The following is an 18212-nucleotide window of genomic DNA, read 5'->3' as shown; positions in this document are numbered from 1 at the left end:
ACATCAAAGGTAAGGGAGAGAGTCAGAGCTTCATTAGTTCTTCATTTGTTCTTCCTCTTTCTCCAATCCATACTCTGGCGTGAATGAGAGAGGAATAAAGATGTCAAATAGTTTCTTTCTTTCTTACACCTAAATCAGGTTCAGGTAACTCACATGTGGGTATAAGTGTGGATTTTACTGCTCTGTGGAAATGTGTACTGTAAAGCACAATCTAATCTTTGGTTCCTTATTCTTTTTGCTGGCAAGCAACAGTCTCTCAATGTGAAGACCATTACTAAATATTTAGCACAAGCGGTGGCCAAAGTAACTTTGGCCAAAAGGCAAAGCAACACTGTTTACGTGCAGTAGAAGTTCTTGGTGATAAAGATTTCTGGCGAAAGTTGCACAAATATCTCCTTCCAATTTCTGGCCAAAAGGCAAGAACAGCCTTCATGCTCTTGTTTTCATGGAACAGAGAGAGGAGTATTGTACCAACACGTACAGCCCTCTGCTTTTCTTTTGTTTAAAAAGACGTGTTACAGTATTTACTTTTGACAACTATTTATTGTTTTGTCCTGCTTTCCTGACTGATTGCAAACAACACAGGTGTTTTAGTGAAAATGATAACACTGACGTATTACTGTCAACATTCTGGTTTCTTCAGCCAAGGAAGGTAGAAAACACATCTTTGTTGAACTTCATATAATAATAAAAATAACAATTAACTCAGCCTCCAAGCCACATGAACAACATTTTCAAGTGTGAATTACTTCAAAAAGCTGGTTCCAGAGGTTCCATAAGCTCAGTAGTCTAACCCATTTCACCATGAACATATATCTCCTAACCACGTGCAAAGGCCCCAGCTGTCTCGTAAGAAATAATAGATTCTTGCACTAAAAGACACAGGATATTACCCAACTAATACAGGATATTGCCTAATTTCTATAGAAGCAGTTATGGTATCAAAAGTGGAGACTAAGGAAGTAACTGAAGAATGCTCTTCCAAACTTTGAAAAATAACACTCTTTTTTAAAGTCATCCTTTTCAAAGATCATTGCACTGATAATCTGAGGCTGTTCCACAACTATTTGGTCCAATGTAATAAAATAAAGCCTTACAGTCTTCAGTCCCAAAAAAACAGACTGCTTCTCCAGTCAATAAATAGTCTTAGATAGTCATCTCAGATAGATCTCTTCAAACTCAAAGTTGGTTTCTGTAGAACTGCTCGGGTTTTATAATAGTGTAATGGAGTATATAATCTGGGCCTAGTTTGTTGTGTTGTTAATGTACCCACTTAAAGCAACATTTTCATACTACTGCTTATCCCCTTGACTTGTCTTCTTCCCACAAAGAGAGGAGAATTTAAAATCGTTATCATTTGCTTTGTAAATCACTTCTAGTTTCTGAAGAAAACATCCTACTAGATTTGCTCCTCTGGCAGAAGATCCAAACTTATGCACTTATGCTCATCATATTTCTAGACATGCATTTGTGCACAAACAACTGCCAGCTTGTTTTGTATTTAGTACAGGACGAAAGCATAAACTACACCAGACATAAACTACTTGTACATAGCCAAAATAGGCACCCATCACTGTGTTCAGTAACTAACAAACCCAGTGAAAATCAAGCCCAATATGCATTCAGAATATAGGTATTTCCAACAACTGTATAAACCAATGCTAATGTTAAAAGTTCAGAAATAAGATTTCCTGGTCCTTGATCAAAATGATTGTTCTCCACAAAAAAAAATTAAATGGGGCAATCCCTAGAATGGAAACAGAAAATCTTCCATTCTGAAGTCTCAGGACATTTATAGTGGTCAGAAGCACCTGTTTTATTATTGCTCAAGTATAATATTTGATTTGGACAATTTGAGATGGATTTAATATAGCAGCTCTTTGTGCATATAGCAGAAGGAAATGCAGATCATCTGTCGAACAAACTGCCTTGTGCTTTCTTGCAACATGGGGCAGAAGATGATGAACTGGCTCAGCCAATACACCTGTGTGCAACTGACCTTGGATACGACAAGCTATGCTGTCATTTTCTGCCAGAATTAATTTGCATAAGGATCTGTTTGCAAAATTAAACATTCACACTGTATTTAAAGTGTATTATGAGTCAATTTTTTTCTGTTACAGAATTTTTGCATCAGTAATTATTTCTTGAAGATCAGAGTATAGCTGAAAGCTACTTAGATGCAAGAGACAGGATAACACCAGCTTGCTCACCTCCAGGTGATGTTCTTCAATTGTGCCAGAATTCTGTTTGTGCAGCTGCTGTGCTGCTTTTAAAGTTGCTGCTTCACCAAGAATGAAATCCCTTCATGACTGATTAAGGTTCTTGTTTTGCATCTCTGGGTCAAGTATATTTTTCTCTGGACTGATTTGGAGTAGAGAATTCTGGGATTTCTGCAGATTATCAATAGGTTCCCACATACCACCAAGACTGTTTGCGAAGTGATCCTTAATAAACAAGGAGACAGGAGACCCTGACAGATTCCCAAGTACAGTTCTTGACATAGTTCACGTCAATATTTCTTGTTCACCACATGCTGGATCAGCCTTGAGGAAAAGCACTAAGCAGAGCTGTTTTCAGAGCTGTTTCATTTCATAATGAACAAGCTACTTCCTGCCTCACAGGAAAACTGCAGTATCCTGAAGGTCTTACTGCCCATACAAATCATGTTGTATATGTTATGCCAGGTAACCAGGATGCAGAGGTGATTCCTCTGCTTTCTCTTTGGTTGATGAGTCTTCCCCATTCAAGTAATTCTCCTGCATTGCCAGGATCTGCCTGAAATCAACCTGCAAAGAGGATCTACGTGTAGATGTGGCACTTAGGGACATGGTTTAGTGGTGGATTTGGCAGTGGTAGGTTTATGGTCAGACTCGATGATCTTAAAGATCTTTTCCAACCTAAATGATTCTATGATTCTATGATCTGCCTCAACTCAACCTGCAAAGCCCCTATGAGTGACTTAATATATGTGGGTTTTTGATGGAACAGTGCAAAATAGCAGAGACCAAAATCTGACCCACAACTCTTAAAGAAAGTACCTGAGCATCCCTAAGAATTAGATTGATGGTGTAAGTCCACAAGCTTTTTACACTTAGCTCTGCAGCAGTTGCTCTAATATTTTTTTTATCCTTTTCCATAAAGCGGTTCTATTCCAGTGCGCTGGCACTCATAAATATAATGCTACAATAACAAATTTCCTAGCACTGCACAACACAGAGAAAAAGGAAACAGAGTTTCAGGCTCGTGAGGGATTATGATAGATAAATAAGGCAAAAATAACTCAAAGAACTCTGAAAAAATCTCGAGTTCCTTTAAAACCAACAGTGCACAACAAATGAAATATAAGATGCAAAGCTGAAGTCACCAAACATCAGGGTTGGTATCTGCTAAAACGAGTCTTGCAGCCCAGGCTCTAAGGGATACTCCAAGCCACTCTTCGACAACTGTAAGCAGTGGGACAGTGCCAAGTGAAGTAAGATGATGAACGGCTGCTGGAGGGCAGGAGAAATAGGTCCCAGCATTTTGCGTTGCCTAGGAGCCCAAACTGACACCCCATGAACAGCTGAATTTTTTCAGACTGCATTATTCACTTTGCTTGTGTTGCAAATTTTAATTCATTGAGATATTACAGAACATACCCAAGAATATCACATAACCTTCAATTTTCAGGTATGTAAAGCTATTTCATGAACAAATTGCTCCACACTTATTCCAAATTTACCTAAGTTGTTATTATTCACCATGGAAATATTTCCAGTGGCTACTTCTCCCCATCTATAGCTATTAGTCAAGGTGACATAGGAAGTGTTGAAATGGCAGATCTTGTAGAACACTAATATTATTAAGACAGAAGTTAATAATTCTGCAAGTTAACTTTATGACCAATTAATCATACAATGTGATGAGTGCTGGAGGCATTCTATTCCAGATGCATATCCTAATTTACCTGTACTAAAGCACACCTCAGCAAGATAGCTTTGTGGTTGAAATATAGAGCAATAAAGCTGAACTAAAAGAAACTCTTTTGAACTACCAGGAATTCAGGCTATGAAATAAAATCTTTTGCATTTAGCGGGTGTTATGCAATGCAGTGTCGCTCTTACCTCCATGGGAAAGGCCTTAAAATTAACCGTGTGTTCAGAACCACGCTGGTTTTCTCTCCCCCAGTGAAATCGAACATCGTGAAGTTCAAACTCATGTCCTCGAGGTAATGGCCCCCCTAATAACACTGGGAAAGAAGACAAATGGTAAGGAACTTGGCTTTCGAAGCAGAACAAGCCACTGAATGTACTCTCTAAACACAATGGGGAGATTGTTGCAAGCTTCTTTATTATCAGCGGTACTAGAGAGGAGAAGAGTAAAGTTGACAGACTTGACATCTTTACTTTTGAAGTACCGTGCAGGTACAGAATGTGAATTCAGGCAGTTACGAACAACAGTGAAATTGCTGTCATGCTCTTTGTTTTTTGAGGCAGAACAGCTGGTCATAACACAAAATAAAAACATTTTACTTTCATCTGTCAGAACAGTGAATATGTTTATTGCTCTTATCAAGACAGTAGCTGCGTGCTCTAAACAGATGGCAAGGGTTCTGAATTGAACTGGTAACTACCTCCAACTTGTCCGAATGCTTAATCTCCATCATCTATATTTGCTATGAGTCACAGAAACTGATAGAAAACTTTTGATCGCCAATATTTTGCTAGGCAAAGGTGTTCAGTCATATACCACCTGTCAGGCTTCAGAGATACAGAATGCTTCCATATCCAAATATAATCAAACCTACACACAGGAGCAACAACATACCTCATTTACTTAAAAACAGCTTCTAGGTAGCCACGGCTTTTTTTTGCTTCAGGTTTTTAAACATCCGGAATTTCTTAAAAGCATCTGCCCACAATTGCAACACACACAAAAAAGATGTATATAGTAGCTCAATACTTCTGCATTAATAGAGACTTCCACCGAAAGTAGTAAAAGCAAGCAATTGTACCATGTGAGGCCCAATCTACTTTGCAATTAATCAATGGAAACATTTTGCCCAGAGATTTCTGAATCTGCTTCAGATCAAATATTACTCCACAAGCTGTAGGTAACTTCCCACTGAAATCACTGAATATTGGCTTCTAGGCAGGGCTGGATTTTACTTAAGAGCATCCACAGTCTTCCCCAGAATCCATTAAATTCTAGCTTACATTTCATAGGCTTTGAACAAATCTTTTACAATCTCTGATAATTGATAAGGATTATTTAATTGCATAACCTACAGCTTTAGGGAATTAAAGTTCCATAATATAAAGTTATTTTGACACACAAACTAAACGGCCTTAGTTTGGAGCACAAGACTTAGTGTAACACTAAAAATAATTTAGCAATTGAATCATATTGCAACTGTACAAAAACAAAAGTACAGAACTATAAAAAACCTGAAAGAAAACTGATCAGTTATGGTTTTCATAAGCAATTACATTGAAGAAAAAAGTAAAATATTCCAATTAATCCTCCTTTAATAATTCTTCATAACTAACCTAACAACCTTTAGGGTTTCTAAAATGAAATGTCCTAAATATAGTTATAGATTCAGATTTGCTTCTTAAACTTGCTTTATCTGTATTCTATCTATACCTATATCCTATATGGAAAATCTACAAATCTGGTGAACATTGAAGTATTTAGGGAAATCTGGACAAATAAAAAGAAACATGATACTCAATTAGTACTATTTCTTAGGAAAATGGAGCACTTTCTCTGTTTTAAAATATTGCTCCTAGATAAAGTGTAACTAGAACAAATGTTCTCTATATGATGTAGTTCTGGATCTCCAGGAGCTTCAAAGAGTTTATTTCTGAAGCTTAAGTTAACATTGATCCCATGACAAAAGTATTCCAATGCACAAAGCATGTTTATCCTTCCTTTGCCTTTCATCAAATCTTGATCCTTGTCAATGCATGAAACATGTTTAACTTCGCTTTGCCTTTCAGCAATTTTTGATCCTCATTAGAAAATGATTGTGAAACCATCATCCACTGTGCAATCCACTGCTGGCTTAAAAGAAGTCTCTCTGTTAGTAGGATATCCTCTAAAGCATTTTTCAATATACAATTCCATTACACAGTTGGTCATGCTTCTTCCACCTAATGCATAACACATGTACGATGATCAAACTGGAAGCAGCCTGTGAAAATGTTTGCAATTAAATAATGAGAAGGATTTGGGAATTCCAGATGGACTGTGTGTCCTGAATTAAAGGATGAAATCAATCGCCAGTAATGACAAATTGATTTTTAATATGTATCTTAATCAGTTTACTTTTTTCCGCAAAGAAGTTTTTCTTTGACTGTTAACATTACAGTAGACGAGGATCTCTTGCACATTAATTGGACAGAGTTTCAAAAGCATTTAGTGCTCAACAGTTCCCATTAAAATAATCTGGCTAAATGGATTTGTCATCAGAGATCCCCTGTGAGGAAAAGAAGCTGCAGGAGTTTCCGCAATCCCTGAAAATTGGCCAGAATACTAGGTCAAACACCTTATTAATTCTTTTTTCCTCTTGGTAGGGATAACAAACGTTGTCTTCCCCCTCCCAAAAATGAAAAAATTATCCCCAGTTAACACATGGAGAATGGGAAATTAAGTAACACGAAATCTAAGAAAAAGCTGAAACTAAAACAAGATTTCCTAAATCATAATTCCATACCGCAGTCATAAACTTTTGTTCTATTTCACACTTTTTTCTATTTCAAGACTCATCAGCCTGGCATCACACTGCATTCAAGTTTAAAAACAAGTCTTTCTTTCTCCTAAGTCTCCAATGGTTTTGCACATGCATTTAGGTGTGTTGGTCCCATCTCATCAGTTATTGCTACTAAGTTACAAGCTGCGCTTGGGAAAGGTAGGGCTGAAGGAGTTGCATTTTGGCATGCAAGCGATGACGTTGTTTGTGGTCACTTTCACTTCCTCCACAGGAGAATTCAAAAATCTTCCTGATCCTGCAGAGAGAACCTTACTCCTTGGGAAAAGCGCTCTGCTTCTGATAAAGGCAGTAAAACTGACTGGAATTACAAAATTTCTGTTCTATTGCAAATCTGCAAAATTCTGTGGAAAGAAATGTTCTGTGTTGCAATAATACATGGAATTCATCATGGAAAGGAAATTATAAAGGAAAGCATAATTATTAAAACAACAAACCCTTCCTTTTTAAAGAATTCAGTGTAAAACTGAACTGACTCCCTCACTCTCAGCACAGCTGTACCTCCCAGGACTACTGGGATCTCGGAAACAAAAGTTGGAATGTCTCATGGTTTGACAATGTTCAGCTGTTTAAATGCCCCCAAAAGGCTGTTACTAGCTAAGATTGGTTAGAATAAGTTGGATGCTCTTCCAAACACATGGTAAGAACTATCACAGTGCTGGAAAGCACAATGGACTTTTTTTCTCCCTACTTTCTTGACAGTTGTCTACTTCCTACAGAATAGTTTACCCAGATGAAAGCTCTGAATGAGATACTGCAATTTCACTTAAGTTGGAATTGTTTCTTTTATTATTTGCTTTTAATTTTTATTTGATGAATGACACCAAAAAACCCTTTAAGAAATGAGGACTGTTTTGCTACCTGCTCTTCATCAATATTGTGAGCATGTATGTAACTGGAGTATCTACCTTAAGCTGCCCAGTTCTGTAGTTAGTATTCAGAACCCACTCAAATTAAGGGAAAAAGCTCTTTTAACTTACATGGTCTTCAGACCAAGGACAAATTTTGCCAGCTGTACAAAATAGTTTGGCATCACACTGTCTTAGCGATAGTCTGGACTGCTTCTGAATGCAAACAGCTGTTAATGCCAGTGAATTAGATGACACCACCACAAGAGGAAATTCTGGACATGCTGTGAAGCAATCTGACTGACCATCCAGTTTGGCGTTGAAACTCGCAGCTCCTATTGCAAAGCTTGCTCCTTTTCCTACTGAAGTCAACAGCAACACTCATACCGGCCGCGGTCCCTGCCGAATGAGCACGACTGCTCGCTGCTGGGAGCAGTTGCTGTTCCTACGCTCCAGCAAGTCTTAAGGCAACGCAAGCTTTAGGGGGAAAAGCAAAGCCCGTGTTTCAGCATACCTGATTTTGACTTCAGGACAATCTGAATTGAGTGTCCGTCGTTGATCACTTCACAGTCACGACACACTACGTAGTTTGGCGACAAACGCACTTCCAGGAGCGAGGGGTCATATTTAGCTTCTCTCGAGTTCAAGTTAATAGGCGACTGGTACTCCCCGTTAGCATCAGGAAAAATCAGCCCCCACTCCACTCCTGAGGCACAAGGGAAAGCCGTTACGGGGAGACCCAGCACCCTGCGCTGCACGGCGGCTTCCCGGGCCAGCCGGACCCTCCCCCGCCTCACCGACCGCCTCGCTGCTGCCCACCGGCGCGGGAAGGGGGGCTGCTCCGCGGCACCTCGGCCCTCCGGCCCCGGCGGCCGCTGCCGGGCGGCTCCGCGGCCGCCACCGCCCCGCGCTGCTCTCCCGCCGGCGGTGACAGACCTGCCGCCCGCTGCAGGTCTTCCTGCTTCCCGCTCCCCGCGGCTCGGGGCGGCCGGGGGGCGATTTTCCCTCCGCTCTGGCACTGAAACCCTCCCACCGCCATCTCCTCCTCCTCCCCCGGCCGCGGCGAAAGTTTCTCCCCGCCGGAGCCGCCGCCCGCTCCTCACCTTCCTCGTAACCCCACTCCGGAGCCTCCTCCTCCCGGCGCGGGAAGGGCTCGGCGCCCTCGGTCAGGCTCCTGTCAGCCATGGGCGGGCGCCCTGCGAGCGGCCCCGGCTCCCGTCGGCCGGGCGGCGTGTGTGTGTGCGTGTGCGTGAGTGTGAGTGTGTGCGAGGGGGCGAGGCGGGCTGGCGGCGCTCCGCACCGTGCCTCGGCCCTCCCTCCGCCCTCCCGCCCCCGCCGGCGGCTGTCGTCGTGCGGCGGCGGGGCAGGGGCAGGGGCGCGGCGCGAGGGGGTAAGGTGGCTGCTGGCGGAGCGGGGAGAGGGGACCGGGCGGGCGCGGGAGCCGCAGCCCGGGCTGGCGTCCCCCGTGGACCGCTGCTCCCCTGTCCTTCCCCTGCAGGCAGCTCCCCTCGCCCGGGTGGGTGGGTGTCCCCGCAGCCCTCGCTGCCCCTCGAGCTGGGCACAGGAGGTCTGTGCGCTCGGGGACACCGGGGGAGAGCAACTTCAACATGGGGGAGGGCAAAGCCCTGCCCCTGGGGAGGAACAACCCAGGCACTGGTACAGGCTGGGGGCCACCAGGCTGGAAAGCAGCTTGGCAGAAAAGGACCTGTGGGTCGTGGTGGGCACCAGGTTGGACATGAGCCAGCAATGTGCCCTTGCCGCAAATAAGGTGAACGATGCCTTGGGCTGCATTAGGCAAAGCCATGCCAGCAGCTGGAGGGAGGTGATCCTGCCCCTCTACTCAGCACTGGTGAGGCCACACCTGGGGTGCTGGGTCCAGTTCTGGGCTCCCCAGTACAAGAGAGACATGGGCATACTGGAGAGAGTCCAGCGAAGGGTCACAAAGATGGTTAAGGAACTGGAGGATCTCTCCTATCAGGAAAGGCTGAGAGAGCTGGGAATGTTCAGCCGGGAGAAGAGCAGGCTCAGGGAGATCTCATCGATGTGTACAAACACCTGAAGGGAAGGTGCAAAGAGGATGGAGCCAGGCTTTTTCTGTGGTGCCCAGTGACAGGACCAGAGGCAATGGGCAAAGACTGAAACATGGGTGGTTCCCTCCGAACATTGAGAAACAATTTTTGCTGTAAGAGTGACTAAGCCCTGGCACAGGTTGCCCAGGGAGGTTGTGGAGCCTCCATCCCTGGAGATATTCATCTGAACACGGTCCTGGGGAACATGCTCTGGGTGGTCCTGCTTAGGCAGGGGATTTGGACAAGGCGATCTCCAGAAGTCCCTTCCAATCTCAGCCATTCTGTGATTTTGTGGTTCCTCCTCACCCCACAGCACTGTGCCCCTCCTACTGAGGGATGGAGGCTCTCTGTGAGGATAAGGGAGCCGCTGAATAAGCAAGGGAGCCCAGCTCTGTCCCTTCTGTTCTGAAGGAGGGTTGAGGCCTCCATACTCTTTACAGTGACCCCTTCATTTAGGCCACATCCAGGAGTGTGGCTTCAACTCCTCCTGCAGAATATACAGGATGTAGCGTTTGAGGAAAGTCTCTCCTCAACACGAGGATGCCTCAATTCAAGGATATGAAAGGACTCTTCCTTCTCCTTTGCCAACAGCCATGTATGGACCTAGAGAACATTCATTCTGTCAAGGGAAAAAAGGACAGAAGGGACCTCTGTAAGAGAGATCTCCCCTAAGCAGTGGCCCAAACACTTGCATCAGTGACAGCAACGGGAATGGGAACCCAGCACTGAAAGTCTGCAATCCCTGACAGCAACCAGGAAGGGTAACAAAGGCAGTCAAATAGAGTTGCTATGATGGTAAGTGGAAGTGCCCTTTGCTTACCATCCTTGGCCATTTAAAGACAGTGACCAGACCTCCCTGCATTCTGGTATCCCAAGAGGATAACATCCTGATCCTGTGCTGTTGATCCACAAGGTTTGATCTAGGTGTGGACCTCATTGTGCTTCAGCATTCCCCAGCTCCGCAGTAGTACCTGTGATTCCTGTGCAGGGCTGACATGGGAGTAGAAATTATCATCAGTGTGAAAGTGAGATGGAAGGAGAAGAAGGACTGAGCTGGAACTTCATTAATGAAACAAGAGAGTACTCGTTCATGAGCTGCGTGCAAGGTGAAAAGAAAATAGGACAAAAGAAGTAGAATGTACTCGGTTGGGGTTTTTTCAAGATCAGAACAGAAACACAAGTTTCCTTCTGCAGGATCATTAGTTGCTATCTTCACTATTGATGGTTGAAAGGAATATATACAGCCAAACAAACTACATCGGTGGTGCAGCTTATTGAGGCAAAAAAGCAAATAGACATTTTTCCTCGTATAGTGAGCATCTGACATCAGTACAAACAGAGAACTCGGATTTTTTAACGTGAATTTTAGTCACATGAGATATCACGTTGTATGTGTACACCCATCTCCCATACCAAACTGGCTTTATTGGTTGTTAAGTTTTATCCCCTAATCACTTCTTAAACACACACTAGTTGTTTCTATTAATGTCAGTCCCTTTGAATCATTGCTCAACCATGTGGGGAAAAAACAAACATTCCCCAAATCATCACTGATTCTGGTCCATCTGACAGGAAATTCATTTTCCTCTTCAAACAGAGTCTCACATTTTGAAAAAAAAACAGTCCTAGGAGGCTGGGTTCATTCCCTTGCTCCTTGCTTCATTCATGCTCTCTATTAAGTCCTTTCCTGCAGTAGCTTTCCTGTGGGACGCCTGTTCTAGAATTTCACACTTACGAGGGGCAACATTATCAGACCTGCAAGTTCCTGTTTTGCAATAAATACTTTTCATGGCTTTCCATAGTTTTCATGGCTTCCATTCATAACTGAACTTAAGAACTAAGCTACTTATATTTGTTGCCCTTCCTTTTAACCTTTCCATTCTTTCCATATCTCTCTGAAAAATTAGGCATAGCAGGTAAACCCTCACTGAATAGTTGGCATTTCTTTATTCCCGTATTTCTGCTGAGTTGTTTTCTGTGCAAATATCCTATTTCTTCCATAGTATCTGTCAGGCATAGCATGATCTAATCAGGAGATTAGATTCCACTGAAGATTCCTACGACTTCTTTAATGGTGAAGTGTATAAGAAAGGAGTTCAAGGGTATGTCTCCACAATGAAATGGGTCACGGGACAGAGCCCTCACATTTAACTCCAACCACAAATGCGGATATTGACCTGACCAATCTCTGCACAAACCAGCTCATTCATTTATGGACCCAGCTTCAAGTAAAAGGATTGAGACAATCAGATGGAGACACTGGCATGACCTGAGCCTTGTTCAAGATCACTGGGATTTGGTCTCCTTTAATGGTGTAGGCACTCTTGAAAGTGTTGTGCTCTGTCAGTCCATTTTTGTCCCTATGTATAGTATACTGACAGTGCCCTATGCACTGCCTTTTGCCACATATTGATCTACTGTGCAATCATCTAGAAACACTCCCTATTGTAGCATTATGTTCTTTACAGTTCTTTCCTCTTTAATTAAGTGCGCTCTTTGTGGGGATCACGTGGTTTATGCCAGCCATCTGTGTTCCGTCTCTCTCTTAAACTGACCTCATATTACTCTTTAGAAACTTTATTATTACTAACCATCTAAAGTTTTAAGTTTGTGGAGAAGCTCCCAATAGTTGACTTTACTATGAAAAGATGTTGAATATATAACTATAATGCACATAAATACACTCTTTATTCTGTAAAAATGCATTGCTTGTGGTGTTTGCTTCATTGGCTCAGCATACTGAAAAATCTGTAGGGAGGCATAGTTATGGCCCTCAAGTTAGTATCAAATTGATGGGCAAAAAGTAGGAGAAGCCCAGCCAACGTGGCCTTCGTAAGTGACATGGCACCTCACCAGCAGAAGCAGGAGCGGGGCACCTCTCTCCTGAATCCCGGTTCAGCCTTTGATTCTGTGGAACATGCTGACTTCTTGTTTAACTGGGATTAATGATCACACCCTTTGATGATACCAGGAAAAAAAAGCTCAGGCACAGATCCAGGGCTTAACAGTTCCTCTTTGAACTCAAGAGGACAGTAGTTCAGAAGCAGTGGAGTCTCTGACATTCCCTTTTGTCAAATGAGAAATGGCATTTTGAAACATGTTTGGTATAATACTTAATCCTGGTGAGATTGCAAACAACTGTTCTTGTATTTCCTATAACTAGATATAATTATTTGTTATACAGTTACTGATTTTTTTCAAAAGACAATATACCTTAAAATGTATATACTGGGAAAACCAGGCCTGAAACAAAATTCTGCATCCAAACACTGTGAAATTTGTATGCGTAAATTGTCATTAATGACTAGCAACATTTTTTTAAGAGGTTACACTTCAACAACTGTACTTATTGCTTTCACCATTCCGGAAGGGAGAGTCCAATGCAGAGAACTGTACAGGTTACTAAGAAATCTGTAGGAAAAAGAAAAGCAGAATTACATACAAGTTATTTCAAACTATACATTCCTACCTGCAGGATTCTTTGCAGGCCACAGAACTGTCAGTTATTTCTCTGATTCAAGGAATGAGAAATTCAGACTGTGAGATGACCATATTTCCTTTATTTTCCTTATTACCTTGCTGCCAGCATTCAGTAATTGAGGGCATGCAGGACTTAATATTACGATAAGGAAAGAAATGTTCTGTGGGATATTAGGGTGTTCCATTTGGGGCAATTTAGAGTCCATTTATGCTTCGCTAAGCCAGATCTCAGCTCTTGCCAAGGTGTCCTGAAAGAAAAGGCAATGCCCATACAGCAACATAGGCAACTGAAGGGATCAGGAGCATCCAGGTTTTTCAGTGAATAGGGCTTCCTATTCTGCTTCCTGTGTTGGGCTATGAGGTTGGCCAGCAATCATCTCTCACGTGCTCTTGTTTCGATCTTTATTTCTTGCCAGGATACTCTCTCAAATAAGTTTGATTCTTTTCCAAATTTAGAAGTGTAAGCAGAAAGTTTCTGCATTTGACCATTAAAGCCCAAGCTTATATATAACAAAATTGAAAATCTCTCTGCACATTTTAAAAGGAACTATTTCATTACAAGGAATAATATTCCAGTATTCCTGGAATAATATTATTTGCTTATCATTTTTTTCTGCAGCTGAAGTAATGTGTTACAAAAAGGAAAAGGATGGTCAGGTAGTATAAATAGTCCAAGTTGAAAAGTTAAAGAGAGACCATTTTCAATAAAGGGACCATTTATAGCAAAGAGAAACCATTTACAGTGAAAGACTCCGTATGTTTGCAAGTCAGGTTTACATTGGCAAATGCCGTCCTGCAAACACTGCAAAATATGTCAGCTGGATCCCAATTTCCCCTTCCTTACATCCACACCAAAGGGTGGTTTCAGTGGCCTTGTGTGTTTTATGGTCTGTAAGTGTAAACTTGTGCCTCTTGGCTTTGCCAGCTGATAGGATAGCAGCTGGTCCTGCGCACACTTCACACGTTTCACTTTACAATATACATGTTTTTTGGGGAATTAAAAGATCAACACATTGATCTGAAAGTGTGTACACAAGTTTTTCAACAGTACAGGTATAAAACTCTTATGTGCAAAATTGCATCTGTAAGAGTGCACAAGAGATGAAGGGAAAAAGGGAACAGGCTAATATTTCTGAACCAATGGGCATAATTGGCATGTATTCTCCCAGTGTTCAAATGTGTAAAACAGGACTATTATGGCTGCTCGTGAGAATTCACACATACGGCTAGAGGACACTAAAACTATGACAGGATAGTTTCAAGTTCTTTAAAGAAAACCCAAGGAATAGGAAGCCATTTCTAAGGACTAAAAATACCACAGTCAAAAGGGAAGCAATGAAATAATAAAAAATAGAGTGTAATTAAGGGCACACTAAAAAAATTAGAGAATAATCTAGTGTAGTCTTCTGGAGCTTTTCTTTTCCCTAACAGGGTCTACCCTGGAAAAAATCTGTAAAGAATTATAAAAAGTGGCAAAGACAACAGGAATTGCTGATGAAGTAAAATAAGTAAAAAAGTAAAGTGAAATCCTGCGGACAATAGAAGAGTAGAAGGGAAGTGAGATTTTTTTTTCCCCTAGTAGGCTAAAAGGAAAAGAGAGATAAAGGATGAAATAGGATGTCTCAGAAACACAGAATGCAAATGATAATCAAGGGCCCTGCATGGCAAAACTCCTATGTAAATAGTTCTTTATTTCTTTAGGAAGGAAGCAGAACTAAAGATACATCCAGACCCAAATTCAAGGAAGAAGATGGGAAGCTCAGAGGAAAAATCTGCAATAAGGAGATGATGAATATTTATTTACCTAACTGTAATAATTTCATATCTTTAACATTAGATAAGATTTCTGAAGGATTATGAGTTTTATCTAATACCTATTGAAATGAAGTGGCTCTGTGTCAGTGGAACTGATAGACATTAAATCCACTGCTTGCAAATTAAATGTTTAAAAAAGAAGCACTGAATCAGGGAAAGACATCATATCTTTTACTGTTTAAAATAAAAGGAGAGAATGAACTAAATAATGACCCTGAGCAGTTTTTCATTAGAGGAACACAAGCAGGTGTTGGCTTACAGGTGTTGGCTTTTCATCTGGGAATCTCGTGAGAAAGGGGAAGCACTGATGAGGATCAAGTGGCGAGGGAATAACAACATACTTGAGTCTGTAAAATGATGGCGAAAGGAGAGTCAGTTCTTCATTCATTCTGCTAAGTTTTGCTTATCAATGTGTAAACATCCATAGATGACAAAGTGCTGACGTGCCCCATTCTGGTAAAGCTATGAAATCATACATTCAGAGTGCGATCTGGCTTCCTATATCACAGGCTATTACATTTCACGCAGTTACTCATGTATTAAGTTAATTATTTGGCTACCAATAAATAATAACTTGTGTTTTGCCACAGCACATTTTCCAGAAATGCATGACCTGAAGACATCAAGAAATGAAGAATTCATTAATTTGACAGTTTGTTCCAGTAGTTAATCCCCTTCAGTGTTAACTAATGGGTACCCAATTCTAATTTGAATTTATCTGACTTTAACTTCCAGCCACTGGCTCACATTATGCATGTTTGTCTTGACAGAAGAGCCTTTATTGCTTTGTGTTTTCTCTCTAATGTACTCACCCATTTTAGTCTGGTCACCTCTGTGTGGTCTAAACAAGAGGAGCTCATTAACACTTACTAGAGGGGTAAGAACAGAATATATTGTTTTTAGCTTTTTTCTGCACATTTTCCCTTTTTCCACATTAAAAATACAGACACCAGAATTATCCTGTGTAGCTCTTGTTTTCACCTCTGTGTTCTCATTCATTTCTTTTTTATCTGCACATTGACGATTCACATTAGTCTTTTTTTTTTTTTTGCTGTTGAATCAGACATTGGAGCTCTTGTTCTGGTGCTGTTTAGTATAAACATTAAATCCTCTTTCTGAGTCAGGGTATCCAGGAGCCAGTCCACAGAATGTGGACACAGCCTGCATTATCATTGTACATCTAGTTGACCTAAAATGTCATTCATTTGAATGAATCCTAGTGTTCATTTTTAATCAGAATCTTGTACACTAGTAAATCATATGCCTCATAAAAATCTGTAATCTCATTATATATGTTTGTTTGACAAGACATACTTCCAGTAAAACTATTGTCACTAGCATTAATTATATTCCTCTCCATCAAGCTTTTATGACTGTAATCCCATATCAATGTTTTTCGTATTTTTCCTGGAACTGTCGTCAGGCTAACCGGTCATAATTACCTAGATTATCTCATTTCTCTCTTTTTTCTTTAATATTTACATAATGTTAAAATTGTTTAAGTCTTGTAACATTTTCCTGGATTTGTTAAAAATTTACAGAAAAGACTGAAGGTCTCTTCAGCCAATTCTTGTAGAACTCAAGGGTGTGAGTACATAGGTTTAAATCAGATTTAAAAATTCTAAGTTTATGATAGTGGATAATACCACTCAGCTATTAATAAACTGCAAAATTCTTTACCCACACATGGTATAAGCAGATCGGACTCCTCTCCCAAAATATTTATGAATATTTTATTTCTTTATCATCGTTAACAAATGCACAGTCTCAGCCAGTAATTGACTTTGGGTTTCTTTTCTTACTAATGTAGTCAGAAAATTGTTACTTATTTGTATGTGTCGTGGTGTAACCTGGGAGGCAGCCAAACACCAAGCAGCCGCTCGCTCGCTCCCCCCCACACAGTGGGATGGGGAGAGAATCGGAAGGGTAAGAGTGAGAAAACTCGTGGGTTCAGATAAAGACAGTTTAATAGAACAGAAAAGGAAGGGGGGGTGGAATAATAATAATAATCGTAGTAGTAGTAACAATAATAATAATAATGATAGAATATACAAAATGAGTGTATCTGCCGAGCAATGCCCAAAAAACCTAGTTATGGATTTTTCCCTGAAATGTGCAGCAATATTTTTATAGTCCACAATTTCTACTTCATATCAATATTTGTTTACTCCTTTTTCCACTTATTACAGTTTTTATTTCTAATTATTTTTTCTATTCACCCCTGAATCAGCACCAGTTTCTAAGTACAGCTGCTCCTTTTTTTCAGTTGCAGAGTTGTGACACTTTGTCACATTTTATAGCAATTGAAGAGCTCCCTATTTTCATTCAATTTTTTCTACCTTTTTCTTCTCACGTCATGTGACTTGTAATCTTAGCGATAGAAAACAAACCGTATGATTTCAAAGTATATACAGCAGGAAGGAGAAGATATGGAAAGCAGTTTGCAGTTTCAAAGTCCAGTGGTCAACTGCAAATAGCAATTATGAAGGAGCAAGTATTTGAAGGGAGACCAGGCAGTAAATGATTGAGGACAGTGTGAGATAACACTGTAATGCTGCTGGAAAGACTCTCAGCTCACATCCTCAGTTTTGCAATTCAAAACGATTCAACTGGAACCTAGGAACAGGAGATGTTTCCATTCAGATTTAGGTTTTTACCATTCATTAATCATGTTTCAATGTAGATAACTAGGAAGAAGCAACTGATTTTGTTCTAATTTAAATGTTTGGGGTAGGAACACTGAATACTGATTTCCTGAATTAGTATTCTTCCAGAGTGATAATATCATCAAAAATAATGTAGTAATACCTGCCTTAGATTAGATGTGTTGTAAAAAGAATCACTAAAGGGATTTATCATTTTATCCCCAACCTCAAAAAACTGAGATCTTACACAGACACAGAAATATTCATATTCAGAAGTGCAAAGGGACTGCTAACTTTCCAAGCCACTAAACAACTTCAAACAGCTGCCGTTAAAAATAAAAATCCTTTCACACACTGAAGAGGAAATCTTTGCCCAAAACGCCCCAGATTTCCATGCAGTAAGTTATCCAGTGGCTCTAATATTTTATTAATCTCTTGCAATACATCCGTATACAGCAGTTTTATATAAAAAAGGGGGGAAAAAAGGCATCAGAGAAGACTTCTTCACTAAAAACGAGAGTTCGATATAAGCTTTTTTTGTTTTTTCCTATAAGATTTTGTATTTCACAGTCTCCACCCTCCTGTTTAAGAATCTGGAAAC

At 40.8% G+C, this 18212-nt stretch overlaps 1 protein-coding gene across 2 annotated transcripts in view; it reads right to left on the bottom strand.

Annotated features, from left to right (window-relative positions):
* The window catches only part of CA8 (carbonic anhydrase 8), a 49425-nt gene extending 40509 nt beyond the window's left edge, over positions 1-8916 (bottom strand). For both annotated transcript variants that reach the window (XM_075141790.1, XM_075141791.1), the window contains exons 1-3: positions 8706-8916; positions 8117-8308; positions 4107-4231 (exon numbers count right to left, since the gene is read on the bottom strand). In XM_075141790.1, the coding sequence (XP_074997891.1) occupies positions 4107-4231; positions 8117-8308; positions 8706-8787 (399 nt within the window). In that variant the 5' untranslated portion in view covers positions 8788-8916. The remainder of the gene's footprint in view (positions 1-4106; positions 4232-8116; positions 8309-8705) is intronic.
* Positions 8917-18212: the final 9296 nt, after the last annotated feature.

This window comes from Calonectris borealis, chromosome 2 (assembly GCF_964195595.1).
Source record: "Calonectris borealis chromosome 2, bCalBor7.hap1.2, whole genome shotgun sequence".
Taxonomy (NCBI): domain Eukaryota; kingdom Metazoa; phylum Chordata; class Aves; order Procellariiformes; family Procellariidae; genus Calonectris; species Calonectris borealis.
Note: the sequence above shows the minus strand (reverse complement) of the source record. Positions and strands in the feature narration are given on the sequence as shown.